The 21363-nt window shown below is 49.2% G+C and overlaps 2 protein-coding genes across 6 annotated transcripts; both read left to right on the top strand.

Annotated features, from left to right (window-relative positions):
- Window positions 1-41: 41 nt before the first annotated feature.
- PRKAG1 (protein kinase AMP-activated non-catalytic subunit gamma 1) lies at window positions 42-12887 on the top strand. 5 transcript variants are annotated; one of them, XM_030322512.1, is made up of 12 exons: window positions 42-154; window positions 4087-4135; window positions 9794-9946; window positions 10147-10228; window positions 10327-10385; window positions 10526-10571; window positions 10674-10728; window positions 11021-11147; window positions 11253-11418; window positions 11573-11610; window positions 11878-12024; window positions 12164-12887. In XM_030322512.1, exons 1-12 carry the CDS (start codon window positions 57-59, stop codon window positions 12266-12268), a joined length of 1125 nt encoding a protein of 374 aa, XP_030178372.1. In that variant the 5' UTR covers window positions 42-56; the 3' UTR covers window positions 12269-12887. The 5 variants fall into 5 exon arrangements, 4 of the variants coding, with proteins under 4 accessions (XP_030178372.1, XP_030178376.1, XP_030178375.1 ...); XM_030322515.2 differs by having other exon boundaries at window positions 52-154; window positions 9837-9946; XM_030322516.1 differs by lacking the exon at window positions 9794-9946.
- A 3162-nt stretch (window positions 12888-16049) lies between these two features.
- DDN (dendrin) lies at window positions 16050-20254 on the top strand. The gene is made up of 2 exons (XM_030322799.1): window positions 16050-16278; window positions 16690-20254. Exons 1-2 carry the CDS (start codon window positions 16070-16072, stop codon window positions 18599-18601), a joined length of 2121 nt encoding a protein of 706 aa, XP_030178659.1. The 5' UTR covers window positions 16050-16069; the 3' UTR covers window positions 18602-20254.
- The last annotated feature ends 1109 nt before the right edge of the window (window positions 20255-21363 follow it).

The raw sequence follows: 21363 nt of genomic DNA, 5'->3' as shown, positions 1-21363 counted from the left end.
CCGCCCTTGGCTTGCGTCTGTCTGACGTAGGCGGAAGTGGTGTAGCGGTACCGGACATGGGGCGGGACCTGTCCCCCCTCCACCCCTCCCGCCCGGCTCCCAGAGAGCTTCCTAAAGCGAGCGAGCCCAGTCTGCGACTCTTGAAATGGAGACGGTGAGGAGCACGGGAGGGCGGCGGGGGGCGCTGTGGAGCCTGAGACCCCCCGTTAGGGGACAGGGAGGCCTGGGCAGGGACCGGCGCTGCTGCCCAGTAAACGAGAAGCCGGTGCCTGTCCTATCCCGTGACTCTGCCCCTCCGCTCCTTCGCTGGGCGCATCTCCTAGGACTGGGCCGCGCGGTGCATACTTTCCGTCCGCGGTAGTCTCAGCCCAAGCTGGCAGTGTTTGCTCTCCGCTAGGAACCCGCGCACACCCTAGCGATTTGGGGCCTCCTCTCCTCATAGCACCTCAAACCTTCAGAGGTTTGCCAGAGAGCAGGGTTGTGACCCGGCTTTCCTGGGTGAGGCGGGGGAGGGGGGGCTTCCAAGGGACTGCCACTTGCAGGTAGCACCTGGCCCTCAGTTGTCTGAGTGTGAGCCTTGCGATCACAAAGACCTCTGCTTCGAGGTGTCCAGCGAACTCACACTGCCTTAGTAAGACTGAAAAGTGGGCTTTCTCTGAAGGAGGGAATCTTTTTAGTGTTAGAGGCCGCCCTGTCCCCGGACAAGTTTAGGTTATGCCCTGCTCTGCGACTGTAAGCAGGCGGCACGGATCATTCTTGGCTAGCAGGCATTGCCCAATTGTGGCAGGCCCCTGTCATCCTCCCAGAGATGCTGCAGGTAGCCCGCTGCATGTTTGGACCCACCCTCACTCTCCGGAGCCGCCTTCTAGCATCTGGAACCATGTATTCTCTGTCAAGCAGAGTAACCCTTCATGTCTTCGTTTTTATCATGTTACTGGCAGGTTCACCTTTCTTTGGGTCAGTCCCATGCCTATAGTAATTCCTTTACCACACCCTTTCTCTGCCTGCAGAGAGGTCATGGCCCTCGAGTTATAAATGAGAAAACAGACGGAAGTGTGGTAAAGTTGATTTGCAGTTGGTCACCCAGGCAAGGGAATTAGCTCTTACAGATTAAGAGGATTTTGCACAAGAATAAAGAGAATAAAGAGTTTGGGGCGCCTGGCTGGCTCAGGCAGCAGAGCATGCGACTCTTGATCTCAGGGCTGTGAGTTCTAGCCCCAGGTTGGGCAGTAGAGTTTACTTACTTACTTACTTACTTACTAAATAAATAAATAAATAAATAAATAAATAAATAAAAGAAGGGTCTGATTCCATTAAATTGAAAACAACATATCAATTTTTATTTTACTTACTCATAAATGTGTTATAGTTTACAAAACATTTTTATATAGATTTTCTAATTTGGCCCTCACATTTTATGTCCTGATTAGGTTCTTGGGATAGAAATTGTTTTAAAAAGAAAAGAAAACCCTTGCTTTGAAAATGCTCAGCCTGCCTAGAGCGGGGGTGAGGGCAAGCCAATGACAGTTGTTAGTGAACGTAGACTGTAATAAATGCTATCATCAACATGCAAACAAAGGACTGTGGAAGCATGGGGAGGGAGAAATTATTGTAAACCTAAGAGAGGGCTTTGCAGTTTGAGAGAACAGTGTGAGCACGGGCATAGAAATCGGGGTATGTAAAGATTAATTGGGGGTGAGCCAGTGGCATGATGTTGCTGGAGGTTTGGATTTTGCTTGCACTGGGAGAAAAAATTGGAAAAGTAGGCCGAGGTCAGGTTGAAGGTATTGCATGCCACACTACGTTTGAACTTTGTTTTGTAATAAGGGGAGCCATGAAGATCTATAAGCAAGGCAGTAAGTGTGCTTTAGGAATGTTCTCAACAGCTTCTGCAAATGGATGGAGTTACTTCAGAAAGTATTGAGCTCCTGGTTGCTGGAGATAAGAGTCCCTTACAAACCTGAGATGCTTAGTGAGAGAACTTGGAGACAGCATGAAAGATGAAAAGGAGATAGATTTAGGGCAGGGAGACCAATTGAGAGAATGCTGCAGAAGTGAGAGGTAAAAGCTATAGTTAAAACTGTAAAAGTGGAAAGGATAGAAAGGGACTTGAGGCATTTCTTACATATCAGCTTAGCTGATAGATGTTAAGGACAAGTTTAGGTCATGCCCTGCCCTGCGATCCTAAGCAGACATGTTGGCGTGGCCCATTCTTGGAGGAATCAAAACTACAGTTCTAGGCACCTACGAGAGCAATGCAAAAAAAAAAAAAGATGGGAACCACAGTAACAATAACAGGGTGGAAGGACAGCTACTGTTTTGTATTGAAGCATTTGAGGAGTCTGTGTGACATCTGTGGTTGTCCAGCAAACAATTAGAAATGTGGATCAGGAGTTCAGAAGAAACTGTGAGTCCATGTGTCAGATCTAGCCTGCGTCTGTATAATAATATTTTGTACTCATGTATTACAGTGGGACTTTCTCAGGTCTCCTGTGTTATTAAAAGCAGAGAAGAGTGGACGTAATTCTCCTCCTCTGTGGATAAATAGGCAGAAAGATAAAGTCATATTCAGTTGTGGTTGACTATTGTGTAGGTTTCTGTATCTCTAGCTGTACATCTGTTTTCTCTCTCTGTAACTTAATCATAGGTCTCTCTGTTCATATCGGTGTGCATCATTATCGTTATTAATTTGAGAGTTAAAAAACAAAGCAATTGAGATTTATATGCAAAACCCCATGCTAGATGTTATGGGTGATACAGAGAAATACAAAATAGTTCTAGGCTTCCAGGAATTTAAAACCTGTTTGGATAGATAATGAACCAACAAAACAAAACACTGTAGCACAGTGCAGTATGTAAGTATTATATAATGGGTACAATAATTTCTACAGAAGCAACTGTTTCTGTGTCTCTGTATAGATCTTTGTGAGACTGTGTTATACTATGTGTGTATCTTTACTGCTGAACAGCCCTCTCTCCCACTTATAAGTGATGAGGCTGTTGTTCCGATAGCCTTGCCAAAATGCCAGGCCAAGCTGATAGTTGTATGCAGCCCAGAGAGAAGAGAAGGAGATTATTCCCCTCCCCCTCTGCCCCCACCCTGGCCCATTAGGGGAGGGACGTTTAGGGCTGTCCTGCCAACTTGACCCTGTTTACCAGCCAACTTACCAGGCTCAAGCCGAGGCTTTTAATTTCATGTTACTACAGCAGCTATGTAGGTGAAGTATGACTTTAAGTTAATTTGGGTATATTACCCAGATCAAACGGAGCCAAACTTGTCCATTCCAGTAGATTGAAATTATCATGACCCCTCCTGCGTTCCTAGATAACAATGAAATTTCCAAATGTTCCCACTTGAGGGAGCACAGACATGGTTCTGAAGGTTTCTCTGTATTCAAAGACTGTCAGGGGCAAAGAAACTTAGAAAACCAGCATCCTCTGGGCTGTAGCAGCCTTTGACTCACAAGGGTGCTAAGAGGAGTCAGGTCTTCAGTTTCAGAGCATTGACAGTCCTCATCTACCCCTCAGTCATTTAAGCTTTAACTCTCTGTGACAGTCAACTGCCGGGATCCTCCCCAGATGTGGTCCTCTCTTAGGGTAAAGGGGTATGTCTGTGATTCTAGTGTCTACATTTAGGCTTAGTATTGAGGGGAAAGCAGTATTGTCTCTCTGGCTTCCGTGTTTTTATAAAGTACATCTGTGAGAACCTTGTGGGACTGGCCTTAAGCACAGATTTTCTAGTCTTGGCTTTTAAGATCTAATATTTCATTAGGCAGTGTAGTATATAAGGACATAGGCTTTGGAACCACACAGATATGTGTTCAAATTCCTATTCTACCTCTTACCAGCCACGTGACCTTGGGTAGGCTGCTTAATATTTCTTGAACCTCAGTTTCCTAATGTGTGAAAATAAGGCTAATAGGAGTATTTACCTCAGGGTGGTTCTGATGATTAAATGAGATAATATTTCAAGAGGGCCTTATGGTGCTTTAAATGAAGTCATTAGTTCACCAGCCCTTCCCAATGTTAGGCTAAAATGGATGGAATCAAGGATAGACTGAATCTTTGTTTCTTTTGTCTCTCCAGGTTGCTTCTTCAGATAGCTCCCCAGCTCTGGAAAATGAGCATTCTCAAGGTAAGTTTACTAAAGAAAGGAGACCGGCTATGAAAGCAATAGCTGAACCATACCTTGTCTTCAGCAATGTTTTCAAGTCTTCTCAGGATGCCCCCTGGGAAAAATCAAAACTGGGCCAGATAATGTGCCAAATCATACAAATCAGGAATAGTAATTTGGCAGGAGCACCCAGGAGTAAATCTTGGGCAGGGTGGGGATGACTAAGATTTTCAATTATCAAACCACTTAAAGGAAATTTTTGAGGAAAAACTTCCATAGGCAACTCTGGGCTGCCTAACCATGAATCAAGGCCCCTAGTACTTTTGAATTAGCCCAGAAACAATGCCACTAGGCTTTTATCATCCAGTGAGCTCACTAAAGCCACTGAGTGTACACAAGAAATTATAGAAAGGCCTTGAAAGCCCTTAAAACTAATCTAGAAATTGAGACACTAAACCATAAAATCCAGGGCACAGGAGAAGGCAATTCCAGCACCTTCCCGAATAACTGGTGAGAAGGAAATGGTTAACCGTAGACCATCTAGAAAGAAGCAGAACTTATAGGCACCCCCCTTAAAGGATTTTGCCCAGGAACACTCCTGGGGCTTCCCAGGACATATTTATGGTATCAGGAGTACATACTTTCTCAGAGAATTGAAATATGGGGTGAGGTCTTAGGACAGATTATTAAGGGTCTCTGAGTTCTCCACAAGACTTTTTAAATGTTCTGTTTTCATTTTGTTGGTATCCAGAAAAGTTAATATGGTCATATTTGAATGATCTGGATGATATTCTTCATAACTGAGACTGCCATGTGATAGCAGTGCCTGTTTTATGTATCCGAGTACATTTGCAGTAGCACCAAGGCAAGGGTCAAAAACTCAAACTGTCTGCATGAACCAAGCAGTGCTGGAGGCTGCATATTCCTGACAACCTGTAGATCTCGTCACATGTAAAAGGAGGCAGCAACAATCCAGGTCTTGTCCGTTGTCACCGTTTAGGAATTCAAGCCTGGTTTGGTCAGATCTGATTTTGAAAGCAATTGAGAATTTGGATCTTTATGTTAATCTCCAGATTTTTAAAATTGGGGAACTGATTTAAATTACTTTTAAACTACTGAGACAGCCAAATCAAATATGCTTGTAATTCTGTAGCCTAAAATGATATTATTTAACTATCAATGAAGTATGCCTTAAACTGACATCAAAAGACATGTTCTTGGGAACTCCTTTAGCCCATCCGCCTCAGGCAAGGCAGGGGAGTCCCAGGATGGGGGACACTTGGAATACTGGAGTCCCACAGGGGCCAGCAGCACAGGCCACAGTTTTCCCCTACACGACCTTGAAAAAAAAGACATGTTCTTGGGAGTTCTGTGAGTTGTCAAATTTGAAAAACAATAGTGGGCTTCCAGTTACAGGTGGTGGATTGAATACACACATCTACTCTTGTTCTTCTACAAAGAGCGACTAAAACCACCATAAAAAATTTTTTTTCAAAAGGTACAAACCCGGCAGAATAGGGAGAAAAAGAAGAGGAGACAATAGTAATTGGGAGCTGGAAAACAGAGGCAAGAGTGGTAAATGATTTAGCAGACCCGAGAAAACTGAATTATAAACTAGCAATGGGGAAAGGCGAGACGCATTGAAGATCTAAGAAGCAGTCAGAATCTGAGACGCCCTGCTCCACTGAGTGCAGCTAGGAAGCTGCCCCTCCCAACTTTGGCAAAGACTGAAGGTCTGGAGAGGGGCTCAGGCCTAGTTGAGGGCTGAAGTACTATAGCAAATGCAGGAGCACGAAGTGAACTACTCTGGATGCTGAAATTCCAGTCCTTTTTCCAATCCAGTTTCCAGAATGCTGACAGAAAAGACTTCATACTCCCAAGCGTGGAACTGAATAAATAATCCTTCTCTCCAGAATCCCCTTGAAGAGAAAGCCCTAAAAATACGGACTGTTCCCCATCTAAACAGCTCACAGTTAACAAGTTAACTGTGTTAACAGTTAACGTGTACACTTGAGCTTCCAACCAGCTTTAAAGACTGCACTCTTAGAATATGGTTTGAGTGCTCCTTTAAACCAAGGATTACCAGACATCTAAAGAAAGTCTCTAACATTAAAAAAGAAAAGAGATCCAAACTGCATCCCCCCCAAAAGAAACAAATAGGAGGGGCGCCTGGGAGGCTCATTCGGTTAAGCATCTGACTTCGGCTCAGGTCATGATCTCACGGCTCGGTTCGTGGATTTGCGCCCTAGATCGGGCTCTGTGCTGACAGCTCAGAGCCTGGAGCCTCTTTTGGCTTCTGTCTTTGTCTCTGTCTCTCTCTCTCTCTCTCTCTCTCTCTCTCTCTCTCTCTCTGCCCCTCCCCTGCTAGCACTCTGTCTGTCTCTCTCTCTCTCAAATAAACAAACATTAAAAAAAAAAACTGTTTAAAAGAAAAATGATCCAAACTGCCCCTGCAAAAGAAATAAATAGAAGGGGCACCTGGGTGGCTCAGTTGGTTAAGCACCCAACTTTGGCTCATGTCATGATCTCGCAGTCCGTGAGTTTGAGCCCCGTGTCTGGCTCTGTGCTAACAGCTCAGCTATGTCTCCCTCTTTCACTGTCTCTCCCCCACTCATGCCATTTCTCTCTCTCTCTCTCTCTCTCTCCCTCTCTCAAAAATAAATAAACACTAAAAAAATTTTTTTAAAAGAAACAGGAAAAACAACAGAAGGAAAAATTCAATGCATAGAGAAGAAAACTTTAGAAATTAACATTAATTTCAGATAAAGAACATTTCCACTATGCAACAAGTACAGGAAACCATTTTTTAAACGAATTTTCAGAAAACAAAGAGGGGCTCTAGGATATTAAAAGTATAATAGCAAAAGTTCAGAACTAAGTAGAAGGTTTGGGAAATTAGGTTGAGGCAGTTTCCCAAAAAGTAGAATTAAAAATCAGAGAAGTGGGGTGTCTGGCTGGCTCAGTCCAGACAGCATGTGATTCGTGATCTTGAGGTTGTGAGTTTGAGTTCCATGTTGGGTGTAGAGATTACTTAAAAATACAATCTTAAAAAAAAACCCACAAAAATCAAAGAAGTGGGGGAAAAAAACCACACCCAAAACAAAGGAGCATAAAATAGGAGAGAAGATATTTTAACAACAGCAACAATTCACCAAACAAAAAACCAAAACAAATAAAAACAACCTTAAAGGGTCAGTCAAGGAACTCTTATAATCTACATAATAGCAGTTACATGGGGTGCCTGGGTGGCTCAGTGAGTGGAGCATCCCACTTCGGCTCAGTTCATGATCTCACATTCATGAGTTCCAGCCCCGCATCCAGCTCTCTGCTGTCATCACAAAGCCCGCTTTGGATCCTCTGTCCCTCCCTTGCTTGCGGGCCCACACTCTTTCTCTCTCAAAAATAAACAAACATTTTAAAATAAATAAATAATAGGAATTACAGAAAGAGAAAAAGGACATTACAGAGGGAAGGACACGATCAAGGAAATAATTCAAGAACATTTCCTGGAACTGAAGGACATTAGTTTTCATACTGAAAAGACTCATTGAGTATTCAGCACAGTGGATGAAATTGACCCACCTAAACCAGAATCATCATGAGATTTCAAAACACTGGAAACAAAGAGAAGATCCTGAGTCTTCAGAGAGGAAAAAAACAAGTTACATAAAAAGAATCAGAATTGCCTTAGACTCTCAACACACCAGAAGCTAGACAGCAATGGGGCAGTGCCTTCAGCATGCTGCAGGAAAATAAATTCAAACCTAGAATTCTATATCCAGCCAAATTATACATCAAAGATGAAGGTAAAATAAAGAAAATAAAGATATCTGCAGGCTGAAAGTTCTCAAAAAATTTACCTCCCATGCACCCTTTCTCGGGAAGCTACAGGAAGATGTACACTCCCAAAACAAGGGAGTAATAAAAAAAAAAAAAAGATGAAATCATAGGATACAGGACACAGGAATGCCAATACAGGAGAGACGTGAAAGGGGGCCCCTGGATGGTGATGAAGGAAGATCTCAGGATGACAGCTGTGCACAGCAGCAAACCAGCCCAGATTTGGGCAGGTCAGAATAGACTGGGCTCTGGATAAACTTCTTTGGGTTGTTTAAATTGATAGACTAGTGCTTCTGAACCCCTTGAAAAGGAGATTTAAACAATTGGTGAAGAGTTTGGGGTTGCATTAGTTATAAATACTTCAATTAGTTATTAAAAACAAAAAAGACGACAATAACTCCAGGGAAAACAAAGTTGCAAAAGAAAGAAAAAATAAATGAAGGGGGTGCCTGGCTGGCTTGGTCAGTGGAGCATATGACTCTTGATTTCAGGATTGTGAGTTCAAGCCCCACATTGGGTGTAGAAGTTACTTTAAACAAATAAAATCTTTAGAAAAAAGGAAAAGAAAAAAAAAGTCAAGAGTTTACAGTTGGGCTTAGCTCTGAATAATAATATTTAGTCAAAATTATTTAAATACTAATGTAACCAACATTATAGTTTAACTTCTGGAAGAATGGGGAGATGGGAGGTTCATGTTTGTGTTGGGGTCTTAGTATGAAGGAGAACTAAAAATTCTCATATACCTTGGATGATAATAGATAATGCCCAAAAGAGGAAATATCAGAAAAGAGCAATATATATAGCTTGTTACTTTATACACATAGAAATAAGTGCCAAAATGATCAGCTAAAAGAGGTCTCATCTCTGGGGAGGGCTAGTACAGGGCAGTAGGTGCCAGGGACTAGTTTTTCTTAACAAAATTTGTAGAACTATTTGATTCTTTAAACTGTGTATCTGTATGACTGGTTAAAAATTAAAAACAAACAACTGGCATAGGATTTAAGATCATGAACTTTGGCATCAGGTAGGTCTGTGTTTAAGTCTTTCTTGTCACTTACTAATGGTGTGACCTTGAACAGTTTATTTAACTGCTTCCTACCTGTTTTCTCATCTGAAAAATGAGGACAGTATTTGCTTTCCAGATTTACTGTCAATCTGTGAGGATTAAATGATGTCATATTTTTAAAGTACACATAGCATAGTACATAGCACATTCAGGTTATTATTTTGTGGGTTGCTTCTCCAGTTTAAAGCAAGCAATTAAAATCCGAGGAATAGACAAGTAAACACATCCAGGGTCTCCCATTGGCCTAGAGTAGGTGAGATGATTTCTGATTCACAGGGTCATCCCAAGATGGACTCTCGGGGTGTTTTGGGCCAGGTTAATTGAGCACTGGGCTCCAACTGAATGTTGATCTAAAATGGCCCAACTTGGACCAGGACTTTCTCATCTGTAGGTCTTAGAAGAATTTTAAGAAGCTTACTTGAATTTTAAGAAGCTTAATTACATCTTCACTGAGAAAAGAGAACAAGTGAAAATGCGCTTAAACATATGAAAGGGAAAATTTGAGTTAAAGATGAGAAAAAAACTTTTAGACTAAACAGGTTAATGATAGATATTATAGACTTTCTGTTTTAGTCAGCCATCTTTTGCATAAGGAGCCAATAAATATAGCCCTACCTGGAGTCGGGGGTTGAATGAAATGGTTTCTAACAGGTTTATCCAGGTTTTGTGGGAATAGGAACAAAATAGATAGACAAGGGGGCCTTATAAAAAAAAATCAGCCTCTAAATATTTGAACAACTACACTTTTATTTTCTGCCTCTTTTGATTGTGAGTTGATGCATGGAAGGAAGCTTCTAACTATCCCACCCTATGCAGAGACCCCAGAATCCAACAATAGTGTGTATACTTCCTTCATGAAGTCTCATCGCTGCTATGACCTGATTCCCACAAGCTCCAAATTGGTTGTATTTGATACTTCCCTGCAGGTGGGTGAAATCCTCTTCTCCCATCCCCCTTCCTAGGAGCCTCTGGTTCAAAAACTTTCATCCTGTCTCATCCTAAGGGTAATATCCCTGTCCTTATATGGGTTTAGTCTCATGTTTTCCCCAGCATACCCAACCCCTTTCTTTTAAAGTCCTGCACCCTGTGAATTTTCCTTTGTGATTATTACTTTTTTTGACTACAGGTGAAGAAAGCTTTCTTTGCTTTGGTGACTAATGGTGTACGGGCTGCCCCTTTGTGGGATAGTAAGAAGCAAAGTTTTGTGGGTAAGCAAAAGTTTCTGGAACACAGAATTATTGGCATCTTGTGCTGGGCAGGGAGAGAAGCTTTGAACAGTGCTGAAGGATCTTGTCTTGGCTTCTAGGCATGCTGACCATCACCGATTTCATCAATATCCTGCATCGCTACTATAAATCAGCCTTGGTAAGGAACCTTAGCGCAATGACCAAAACCACTTTCCCTACCCAGAGTCCCCCATTCTCAGTTCCTTTCTCCCAAGGAAACTACAAGGGGTTAATGCAGCAGAGAGATCAAGTCTCAAGTTCTGTTGCTTCTGCTTCCAGGTACAGATCTATGAGCTGGAAGAACACAAGATAGAAACTTGGAGAGGTATGTAGAGAATTGGGGGTTGTAAAAAGAAAATGGGATGGAGAGTTTAGTGGGAAGTGGTTTTCCATACTGGTATTTTGTGAACCTCCCTTTTCCCTTCAGAGGTGTACCTACAGGACTCCTTCAAACCACTTGTCTGCATTTCTCCTAATGCCAGGTGAGTTCTAGCTACCCATTTGTCCAGAAAGGGAAGAGCCTTGCCACCAGCGTAGCTAAAGCTTTAGATACCCAGAGATCTAGAGGCAGAAGAGAGAAAAGATGCTCCTCACAAACACACATACACACACACGCGCACACACACACACTCACACACTCTTTAGGTCTGGTTTGAACACTGCTGTCCTCTCCCAGTCACCAGTTTTCCCTCTTTGTAAATATGTTCTTAAAAGCTGTTTACCCACCTTGGGCTCAGCACTGCGGACTTATCTTTATTCCCCACCTTCCCACAGCTTGTTTGATGCTGTCTCTTCATTAATTCGAAACAAGATCCACAGGCTGCCAGTTATTGACCCAGAATCAGGCAACACCTTGTACATCCTTACCCACAAGCGTATCCTCAAGTTCCTCAAACTGTTTGTAAGTGTCCTCAGCCTGGTTTTTACTCCTTATATACAAGGTTGGAGGGGTATCCAGGGGTGGTTTGGGGAGCCTTCAAGATCAAGCTGATGGTTTTCTCCTCAGATCACTGAGTTCCCCAAGCCAGAGTTCATGTCTAAGTCTCTGGAAGAGCTACAGATTGGCACCTATGCTAACATTGCTATGGTCCGCACCACCACCCCTGTCTACGTGGCTCTGGGCATCTTTGTACAACACCGAGTTTCAGCACTGCCAGTAGTAGACGAGAAAGGTGAGAGATTTCACAGAAGAAGAGGGAGGGCTCCAGGGAAGCCAGGGTGGTTCTGGGAAAATCTGTCCGTCAGCTCAGCCCGGAGGGCGATGCTATAGGCAGGGGGAGCCTTGGATGCCAGATCCTCCTTGCTGAGCTGCCTCTGTCCCCCTAGGGCGTGTGGTGGACATCTACTCCAAGTTTGATGTTATCGTGAGTGATTGTGGAGGGGCTGGGAGGTAGGGAAAGGGGTGGGGTATTGAATGTGGAGAGGGAGTAGAAGAGAGTCTCTTCTGGGACCTAAGGGTTTTAGAAGCTTCCAAACTTTTGAATCCTATTTGAAAAGGAATTGAATGAGTTGGGTGTGGCTTGTGGGCATGACTGACAACTACCCTAAATCCCTCTGGTGTAGGTGGGTGGGGTCAGGGGTTGGGGGCTGGCTCCCTTGCTTCCTGCAAGCACCTTCCTCTCTCTCCCCAGAATCTGGCAGCAGAAAAGACCTACAACAACTTAGATGTGTCTGTGACGAAAGCCCTCCAACATCGATCACATTACTTTGAGGGTGTCCTCAAGTGTTACCTGCATGAGACTCTGGAGACCATCATCAACAGGCTGGTGGAAGCAGAGGTAGGGAGGCCAGTGACCCAGAAGGAGCTGGGGGAAGCAGCTTTGAGTGTGGGGTTTGGCAAGAAGAGTCGGGGTTGAAGGGCTCATCCTAACTGAGGCCGTTACTAAAATCCCTTTTCTCCTGTGTTGCTTCACGCAGGTTCACCGACTTGTAGTGGTAGATGAGAATGATGTGGTCAAGGGGATTGTATCACTGTCTGACATCCTGCAGGCCCTGGTGCTCACAGGAGGAGAGAAGCCCTGAGCTGGGGAACGGGTCAGGCAGCACCAGGGGACATACCCCTCTCACTGCCTGCCCACAGTTCTAGGAACCACAGATGAAACCTTAAGAGAATTGTAACTCTGTTCTCTGCTTGGGAGCCCCCTACCTGGGACTCCCTGGGAGCTGGGGAAGGTGTGGGGGGAGGAAGGAGAATGGATTTTTAGCTGTCCTTATCCTCACACATACAGCCTAGCCCATCTTAGCCCCTGCCTTCTTAGACATATCCCCCTTACTGGGTGAATGATGGGCTGTGTGCCCCTCAAGCAAATTCTGATCTCTAAGAGATCCCCAAACCTCACCCAGCCTTTGCCTCTGCCTTTGCCCCTGACTCCACCCTGAGATAATAGCACAACAAACCCCTTCTAAAGGTATTTTTATTTATCCTGTTAAATGCTGTATGGAGGAGGCTGAGTCCATTTAGTGACATTTCTTCCCATAATGGCAGTGGGGAGGATTGTGGGGAGGAGGGCCTTTGGGTTCCTGTGCTGTGTGCATATGAAGGGAGGTGGGGGTTAGGAAGAGGAGGAGGGCAGAGTGATTAGCTGAGGTTATTGCTTTTCATGGCAAACGTAATTAAAATGACAGGAACCTCTTCATGGTATTGCAGTGTTTTTGATTCTTGTAGTTGATAGACACTGTGCTCAAACGTCCTACTTCATATGGCTTCTTTAACTCATTATTGACAACAACAGAATAATGGCACATGTATACACACACACACACACACACACACACACACACACACACAGATAATTGTGTCAGGCACCATTCTCTGTGCCTTACATATATTAATTCATTTAATCCTCAGAACAATGGTAGGCATGATTCCAGTTTTACAGATTGTTCAAAAAAACTGAGGCACAGGGGCGCCTGGGTGGCGCAGTCGGTTAAGCGTCCGACTTCAGCCAGGTCACGATCTCGCGGTCCGTGAGTTCGAGCCCCGCGTCGGGCTCTGGGCTGATGGCTCAGAGCCTGGAGCCTGTTTCCGGTTCTGTGTCTCCCTCTCTCTCTGCCCCTCCCCCATTCGTGCTCTGTCTCTCTCTGTCCCAAAAATAAATAAAACGTTGAAAAAAAAATTTTTTTAAAAAACTGAGGCACAGAAGACTAAGAACCAGCTCAAGGCCACACATCTAATAAAATGTAGAGCTAGGATTTGAACCCAACAGTCTGGCCCCAGAGCTCCTGCTCTTTACTACTGTGCTAGACTTACTACCTTTCCCAGCCTATTCCCAGAAATTCTCCTTGTTACCTCACTTTCCCCTCTGCCTGAACCATAGCTGGACCCCAGGAAAATCTCATAATAGTATTTTGTCTCCAGAGAGTAGAGAGACTGAGGTCTTCTTTAGGCAGAGAGACATGCCACAGTCATCAACTTTTCTCAGGGAAGGTTGGACTCTGTGTTTGAATTTTGCTGAGCTGGCACTGTCTTTGAACCCACAAAATGCCTTGCCATTCAGCCAACGTGCGAATGAGCTGGAGGGTGAGGGTTGTGGGGAGCAGGCTCTTTACCTGTGCTGAAACCGTGTGGGCCAAAATAGTCAATACCAAACACCATAAGGACTGCTAGACTGTTGGGCATGAGCCAGATTTTGGGTGCCATCTCACCACTGACTTGTAGGTTTGATACCGTTTCCTGCTCAAGACCAGAAGCAATCTTGGAGTAATTCCTTGCCGTACGCACACTGTACCTAAGAACTCTGATGAACCCTGACATACTATATTGGTTCCTCCAAAGTAGGTTTCCTGACGGCACATGCGCAAGAGTTTCAAGGCATCTGTCAGGGCCCCCATCTTGGCTCTGGAGAAAGTCCCTGCTTCTGCATTCTCTTCTTCACAGCTTACAGCACATTCCCAGACTTGGGGGAGGGAGGCTTCCAAGTTATTAGAATTAGGGTATGTTTATGTGGGGGGGTGTTGAGTGCATGATGGAAAGGACAGATGTCTCCTTATGTCACATTCCATCATGGAGAGTTTGTCTAGGGAGGAGGCAAGGGCTTTAAAAAGCCTTAGGACTCTGGTGGGACCTAGGTGGAAGGAAGCACTGTGGAGCAAAGAGCCACCAGTGTGCAGAGCTGGTAGGTGTGTGAAGGGTCTGGGGAGGGGGGAGGGGCCTCCAATGGTTGGAATAGGGGCTGTTTGGGTTATCTTAAAGGTCCATATTGGGGAGCAGGGAGCCTGGGTTTGATTGTTCTGGTTCTCAGTAAGTCCATCTCTGCCCCACAACACCCTTCTGGCTCCATCTTTGTAAAAGGAAGGGTCTGTACCCAAAGGGCTGCATGATCTTTTGCCTCTCCCATTCTCCCCTAAAACCCAACCAATCAGTCTCAGAATCTGAGAATGGAGTAGAAGGAAAGATAAGGGACAAAATTGAGGAGCCTCATAGCTTATTCTTACTTAGTCCTCTTAGAAGAGGCAAATTATCCCTTCTTCCTCAGCAACCATTGCCATACACACTCTTCTCCCACCTCCCTGCACCCGTCTCCTCCACTGGAGCTGCTGCCATGGTTGCCAGGCATGGTTGCTAAGTCTCTGCATGGAAGGGTTGGCGTGGGCTGTGCTGCCACTAACATTACCATGGTGAATCAGGGGACACCTGGTATAGGCTTGGGGGGAGGGATCATGTAGATGTAAGCAACACCTTCTGCCCCTGGGACAGAATGATCCTAAAAGGTGACCATCTTAAGCACCACTTCAGGTGGGGGGGAAGTGAGCCAGGGATTGTGGTAGTGGTGAGGGGAAGCTCTACCCTGGGAAGTGGGGGCCACTTTCATCATTTCAGTTGCTAGGGGGTTGGTTTTGCCAAGAGAGCACAGTATTCCTCCTCCATCACTTCTGAAAGGGTGCAAATGCATAACCACCGTGGTCTGTCCTCCATAAGGCTCAGCAGAGCTGTGTGGGCACAGAACAGTATGACCCCCAAGTCCTGGCTCCTGGATTGGGGGAGAGAGCCTGCTGCGGGGAGAGGGCTCCATAGGTCCCCAAGGACAAACATGTGGAACAGGAGTGTGGGACAGTTAGGATGGCCAAGACAGACTCCTGTGTGCAGCTGTACAAGCAGCCCTGGGCTGCAACACTGAGAGGGTAAGGAGTTAAGGGTGTGGAGGTTACCCTTTCTGGGCTTGGGGGAGGCAGCTCTCCCCCAGAGTCACATAAAAGCTGTGTGAAAACCACCGCCTCCTCCCTCCACCGCATGGAAGCTGGTTACTCATCTCTCTGCACCCGAACAGCCACTGCCGCTAAAAATAGACCCCCTGCACCCCAACCCCATGGAAACCAGCGGAGAGTGGCAGGCAGAGACCTTGACTTCCATTCCCATCACCTCCCTGTCCGGGAAACTGAAATCCGAGGCAGGAAGTCAGAGGCAGAACCCTGGTGGTCAGGCACCCCGACAAGCAGAAGAGGGAAGGATTAAAACGACAGGAAGCTTGAAGAAATGGGGGTGGGGGAGGGGCACCGTCAGCTTGGCAAGAATTAGAAGTCCCCTGCCCACTCACGCAGGTCCCATCAGGCTTGGGGGACATGAGCAATGGGAAGGGGCGCCCAATCCTGGGCCCCAGGGGGCGGCCGTGCACATGGGGGAGGTAACAGCGCTGTGCCGTCCGCGCCGCGCCGTGTCACATGCGCGCGCGCACACACACACAGACAGGCACACACGTGTGCCCGGGTATATATAGTCCCCAGTCTCTGGCCCCGTTCGCTCTGCAGTGGGCGCCGGCTCCTCGGGCTGGGAGGGGGCTCTCGGGGCGGGTGGGAGGGTGGGGGGCCGGGGTGGGGTGGGGCAGGATGCTGGATGGCCAGCTATTCTCCGAGGGGCCCGACAGCCCCCGGGAGCCCCAGGATGAGGAGTCTGGCAGCTGCCTCTGGGTGCAGAAATCCAAGCTGCTGGTGATCGAAGTGAAGACAATTTCCTGTCATTATAGTCGCCGCGCCCCTCCTCGACAGCCCATGGACTTCCAAGCCAGCCACTGGGCCCGTGGGCCCCAGAGCCGCACGTGAGTGAAGGAGGGGTGACGGGAAGAGAGTGGTGGGGCGGGGAGTGGGGTCCGGACCTCCCCGCAGGCACCAGCCAGTGCTGCTGGTCCCCCTTCTCTTTCCCACGCCTCCCCCCACCCCATCCCGAGGGCTGGGGCCTGACTCGTCCCGCATTGTTTTGGGGGGCAGGAGTGGGTGTGAGGAAGGGCAAGAGGTGAGATGGGGCAGACGCTGTTAAAGTGTGCATGGAGAGATGGTGAGGAGTCCGGCTTCGACTTCAGCCCTAACGTATACGCACGTGCACACGCACACACACTCACACACACCCCTCCACACACCTGCCCCAAATGGTCTCCAGTGCTCCCAGCTCCCCGGATTTCGGCCCCCTTCCCCCACAAACTGCTCACCTGGGTTCCTGCTCATTGTCCCAGGTGTGGGCCGCGCTCGGGATCCCCTGAACCGCCGCCCCGCCGTCCCTGGGCCTCCAGGGTGCTGCAGGAGGCGACCAACTGGCGGGCGGGGCCCCCGGCCGAGGCCCGAGCCCGGGAGCAAGAGAAAAGGAAAGCGGCATCGCAAGAGCGGGAGGCCAAGGAGACCGAGCGAAAAAGGCGCAAGGCTGGTGGGGCCCGAAGGAGCCCCCTCGGTCGGCCCCGCCCGGAACCTCGGAACGCCCCTCGGGTGGCCCAGCCTGTAGGGCCCTCAGCTCCTTCACGACCCGAGCGCCTGGGGCTGGCGGGGCGACCGCCCCGTCCATCCGCGCAGCCTCAGAGCGACCCAGGGGCGGCGTGGGCGGGGCCCTGGGGAGGTAGGCGGTCAGGGCCCCCCAGCTACGAGGCACACCTGCTGCTAAGGGGCGCAGCCGGGACGGCCCTGCGACGACGCTGGGACCGCCCGCCACCCTACGTGGCTCCACCTTCTTACGAAGGCCCCCACAGGACCTTGGGGTCTAAGCGAGGCCCCGAGCCCTCCCAGGCGCCCGCCTCAGCAGCCTGTGCTCCGACTCCGGCCAGGACAGAGGGAGGGTTCACAAAGAAGAGGCTGGATCCTCGGATCTATCGGGACGTCCTCGGGGCTTGGGGTCTCCGACAGGGACGGGGTCTCCTGGGGGGATCCCCAGGCTGTGGAACAGCCAGGCCAAGGCTGGAGTCCGGCAAAGGGGCCGTGGAGAAAAGCCTGGGGCTGGCTAGTGCCGGCCCGAATAGTGGTAGTGACAGCCATCCCCAAGCCAAAGCTGCTGGGAGCCCAAGCTCGGAGACAGCTCCTGCGGGGTTGGCCGCTGCGACTCCCAGCCCACCGCGTCCCGCTCCCAGGTCCAGGCCCCATCTCAAGGGCCCCGGGGAAGGGAAAGAAAGTAGGGAACAGAGCTGGCTCCCCAAATGCTGGATTCCCTCCCTTAAAAGGCAGCCACCGCGACATAGCCAGACCCTCCCCAGACCCTGGGCTCCAGGAGGCACTGGATGGAGAGAGTCCCTGGGTCATAGAGAGGGGGCAGGACCTGAGACCTTGGAGGGTTGGAAAGGGGCCCGCCGCGCCCACACCCTGCCCCGCAGCTCCCGCGGCCCTGCTCGGGGAGAAGGCGTCTTTGTCATTGACGCCACGTGCGTGGTGATACGCTCCCAGTACGTTCCAACCCCTCGAACCCAGCATGTACAGCTTCTGCCCAATGGGGTGCCGCGCGTCGGGGGGGATGCCCCTAACCAACCGAAGCCCAACAAGGAAGAGGTCGAGGGAGTCGCGGCCTTTCCCTCCCCATGCCAAAAACTGCTGTTGAGCAGTCGCCTTTCACACCAGCTCGGTGGGGGGCGAGGGTTCGAAGCTGAGGGCGGGAAGCCCCCGGACTCCTCCTTGGAGGAGCGCGCCTCGCGCATCTTGGGGCTCCCGGTTGGCGAAGTAAACCTGCAGGACGCCCCCACGCAGCCAGGTAGCCCAGAGCGCTCGGTCTTAGGCCCACCGGCTTCGGGAGGTGCGGGCAGTGCCGAGGGCTCGGAGGAAGTGGCGGCTGTCCCGCGGCGCGCGGGCCGGGGCTGGGCGCGGACCCCAGGGCCCTACGCCGGGGCCCTGCGGGAAGCCGTGTCCCGCATCCGGCGTCACACTGCCCCGGACTCGGACTCAGACGAAGCTGCGGAGCTCAGCGTCCACAGCGGCTCTTCTGATGGAAGCGACACCGAAGCCTCGGGCGCCTCCTGGCGAAATGAGCGGCCCCGGCCCGGGGAAGGCGGGAAGACGGCAGAGCTGAGCGACAGTATCCGAGAGATTCTAGATGTCATCAACCGAACCGAGGAGGCCTTCTTCGGAGAAAGGGACACTAAGGGGATGCCACAGGGAAGTAGGGAGCAGCAGTGAGAGGCCCTTTCTTGTATTTGTGTTCCCCAACCTTTCCATCTTTGGGGCCCACTGGTCCTCTTTCTTCCTCACAGACTTCCTTGTACCCCTTACCCATAGCCGTTCCCACACTTGAAATAGCAGCCGCCCGATTGAAAGGAAAGGGAGCATGTGGCAATTCATGGTTTCTTTTTCTTTTTTTTTCTTTTCTTTGTCCTTTCCTTTCTTACTTTCCTTTCCCTTCCTTTCCTTTCCGGGAGAGGCGAGGATGAGCAGTTGACTTTAATCCCTGCTCCATTCAGGGCACTGGGGTAAAACCTTCACCAGGGGCAGATGAACTAGTTGTGGAGCTGAGCAGAGAGACCTAGCCAGGACCAGGAGGGAGGGCAGGGATGGTATAGTCATAGGAGGGCAACTTAGGGCGGAGCCTCTGGGCTGGAGGGGGAAAGTGATGGAAGAGGCTTCTGAGTGAGGTGACCAGGTGACATAGAGGCCTTTGGCAGAAGAGGAAGGGACCCAGAAGCAACCAGCAAAACAGGAAGAGGGCTTACTTTGGTGTCACAAGGCCCCAAACAAGGTTCCAATCCCAACTCTGACACTGACTGCTGGGTGACCTTAGGCAAGTCACTTCCCTTCTCCAGGCCTACTAATATGTAAAATGAGGGAGTCCTAACATCATCTCTGATGTTTTGGATCCTTGGGGGAGGATTTGTATCTTATCCTCTCCTCCACCGGCCGAGAAAGAGAATTAGGAATAAATGTACGGAGTCTGAGTGTCCCTGGGTGGCTTCATTTTCACCTGCACTCGTTCACAACTCAAGAGATTGTCCAAGGTTTGCAGAAGATCTGAGTGAGTGGGTGAGGGCTTCTATCCCAGTATCTTACGTTTAGGTGAGGGCTCCCCAAAGCAGAGCAGGAGTGTGGCCTTGTCACTGTCCCTGGCCTGCAGTGGTCTGAGCTGGGGAGGGAAGGCAGCCAGTGAATCAGCTTGGGACCTCTTTAGGCCTTCCCCTTTTCCTCCTCCCCAGTGTTCCTTAGTGATGCTATGAATTGTTACCACAATTTCACACCCCGGTGGTATCACTCATCTGAAAGAACCCTGAAAATTTCTTGCGTCTCTGCCTCTTCCAGAAACCTTGGCCAGGGAAGGAAGAGGGAGGCTGGTCCCCAAAAGCCTGTAGGTGTGGGGTGTGATACTCGCTGTAGCCACTATGGGGCGCGCGCAGGTCGCGGATTTCCCCAGTAGCTAATTCCCGAGTCCCCCGCCCCGTACCCAGGCACTGCTAGTTAACCAGTTGATTCCCAGTTACTGCGCGCGGGTCCCCCGCCTTCCAGCCGTGTGAGGTCGGGGGCAGTCCTCTGGCCTTCTAGACTTCTGGAGCGCGCGGAGCCCCTCTTTGTACTCACCCACGCCAAGTGGCTTGGGACCCAGACACTGAAGTCTTTTTTCTCTACCATCTTGGAGAGCTCTGTCTCTATTTACTAGCCATGAGAATTTGGCCAAATCACTTCACCTCCCTGAGCCTCAGTTTCCTCATCTGTCAAATGGGGGTTTATAAACACCTACCTCGCAGGGTTGTTGTGAGGATTTTATGCGATAATGTATGTAAAGCGCCTTACACAGTGCCTGGCACACAGTAGGCGCTCAATAAATCTAAGCTTCCCTTTGTCCAATCTTGGCATGTTCTTCCTTTCACCGACCTGACCTACTCCCTCCCTCCGTTGTCCTTCCCCCAGGGTTCCAGTTTCTTCCCACTTGGTGGGGGGCTGGGGGGACTCCTTTCTTGGATGGAAACTCCCGGCTCAACCCTGTCTCCCCTAGTCCGGACTCTTCCTTCCTTGCCCCCCACCCCACCCCCGCTGGCTCTTCCCACTGCCCCGGCGCACTCCCCCCACCCCCCATTCCGGGCAAGGGCTGAGTCAGCCTGGGTAAATTTAGCCGCCAACTCGGCGGGCGCGGGGGCTTCGCCCAGACTCAGTCGCAGAGTCCTGGCCCGCCCGCCTCTGCCCCCATCCCTACGAGTCCACCAGCTCGAACTCTGCGTTCAGAGCCCCAGCCCCATTCTCAAACCACTTCTGATTTGGGTCTCCCGTTATCTCCATGTCACTCCCTACCCTCACCAGACAGACTAGGCAGGGCAGTTTGGGAGGTCGCGCTGGACCACAGCCTGTGGCAAGCTGACCTTGGTTCAGTGAAGGGGGGGAGTGTCTCCTCGGGCTTCTGAACCTGAAGGGAGAGCATTGATCGGAATCACCCTGGAGAGTTCATCCCAGAACCTGCCCGGGACCCATAAAGTCAGGTTTCAAGTTAGCTCTTGCTGGGGAGGAGGTAAAGGAAGTGAGGTTCACCTCACTTTGGGCAGAGATCAGAGTTTCCTAAGGTCAGTCTACCTTCTACCTACAGGTCGATTCTAACTATTGAGCATTTACTGAGCACTTGAGAGGAACCGGGCTCTGGGTTGGGCTCCAGGAAAGAGAGGAGTAAGTAAGGCCTGCCTGACAAGGGGGTGAAGATGAAAACACACAAATAACGATAGTAGTGAGCAGGGAGTGGTAAGTACTACAAGGAGTCAAACCAGGGAGATTGTATGGATTTTATGAGCTCAGGAAAGGCTCCCCGAAGGAGGAGACATCTGAAATAGAATCTGGGGAAAGGGGTTCCAAGTAGAGGGAAGAGCAAAAATGGGAACACGGATATGGGGAAACAGTATGTGTAGGAAATTCCCAAATGGTCTGCTTAGACTGGAGTTGAGGGAACATTCGGAGCACTTACAGAAGATAAA

Source organism: Lynx canadensis, chromosome B4, assembly GCF_007474595.2.
Source record: "Lynx canadensis isolate LIC74 chromosome B4, mLynCan4.pri.v2, whole genome shotgun sequence".
NCBI classification, from domain to species: domain Eukaryota; kingdom Metazoa; phylum Chordata; class Mammalia; order Carnivora; family Felidae; genus Lynx; species Lynx canadensis.
Note: the sequence above shows the minus strand (reverse complement) of the source record. Positions and strands in the feature narration are given on the sequence as shown.

What these genes read in the sequence shown, in the direction of transcription:
- PRKAG1 (XM_030322512.1), top strand. Translation starts at nt 57, where the DNA reads ATGGGGCGGGACCTGTCCCCCCTCCACCCCTCCCGCCCGGCTCCCAGA. An exon ending in CGACTCTTGAAATGGAGACG is followed by an intron (nt 155 to 4,086) that starts GTGAGGAGCACG and finishes TTGTCTCTCCAG; the next exon opens with GTTGCTTCTTCAGATAGCTC. An exon ending in CAAGATAGAAACTTGGAGAG is followed by an intron (nt 10,572 to 10,673) that starts GTATGTAGAGAA and finishes TTTTCCCTTCAG; the next exon opens with AGGTGTACCTACAGGACTCC.
- DDN (XM_030322799.1), top strand. Translation starts at nt 16,070, where the DNA reads ATGCTGGATGGCCAGCTATTCTCCGAGGGGCCCGACAGCCCCCGGGAG. An exon ending in CGTGGGCCCCAGAGCCGCAC is followed by an intron (nt 16,279 to 16,689) that starts GTGAGTGAAGGA and finishes TCATTGTCCCAG; the next exon opens with GTGTGGGCCGCGCTCGGGAT.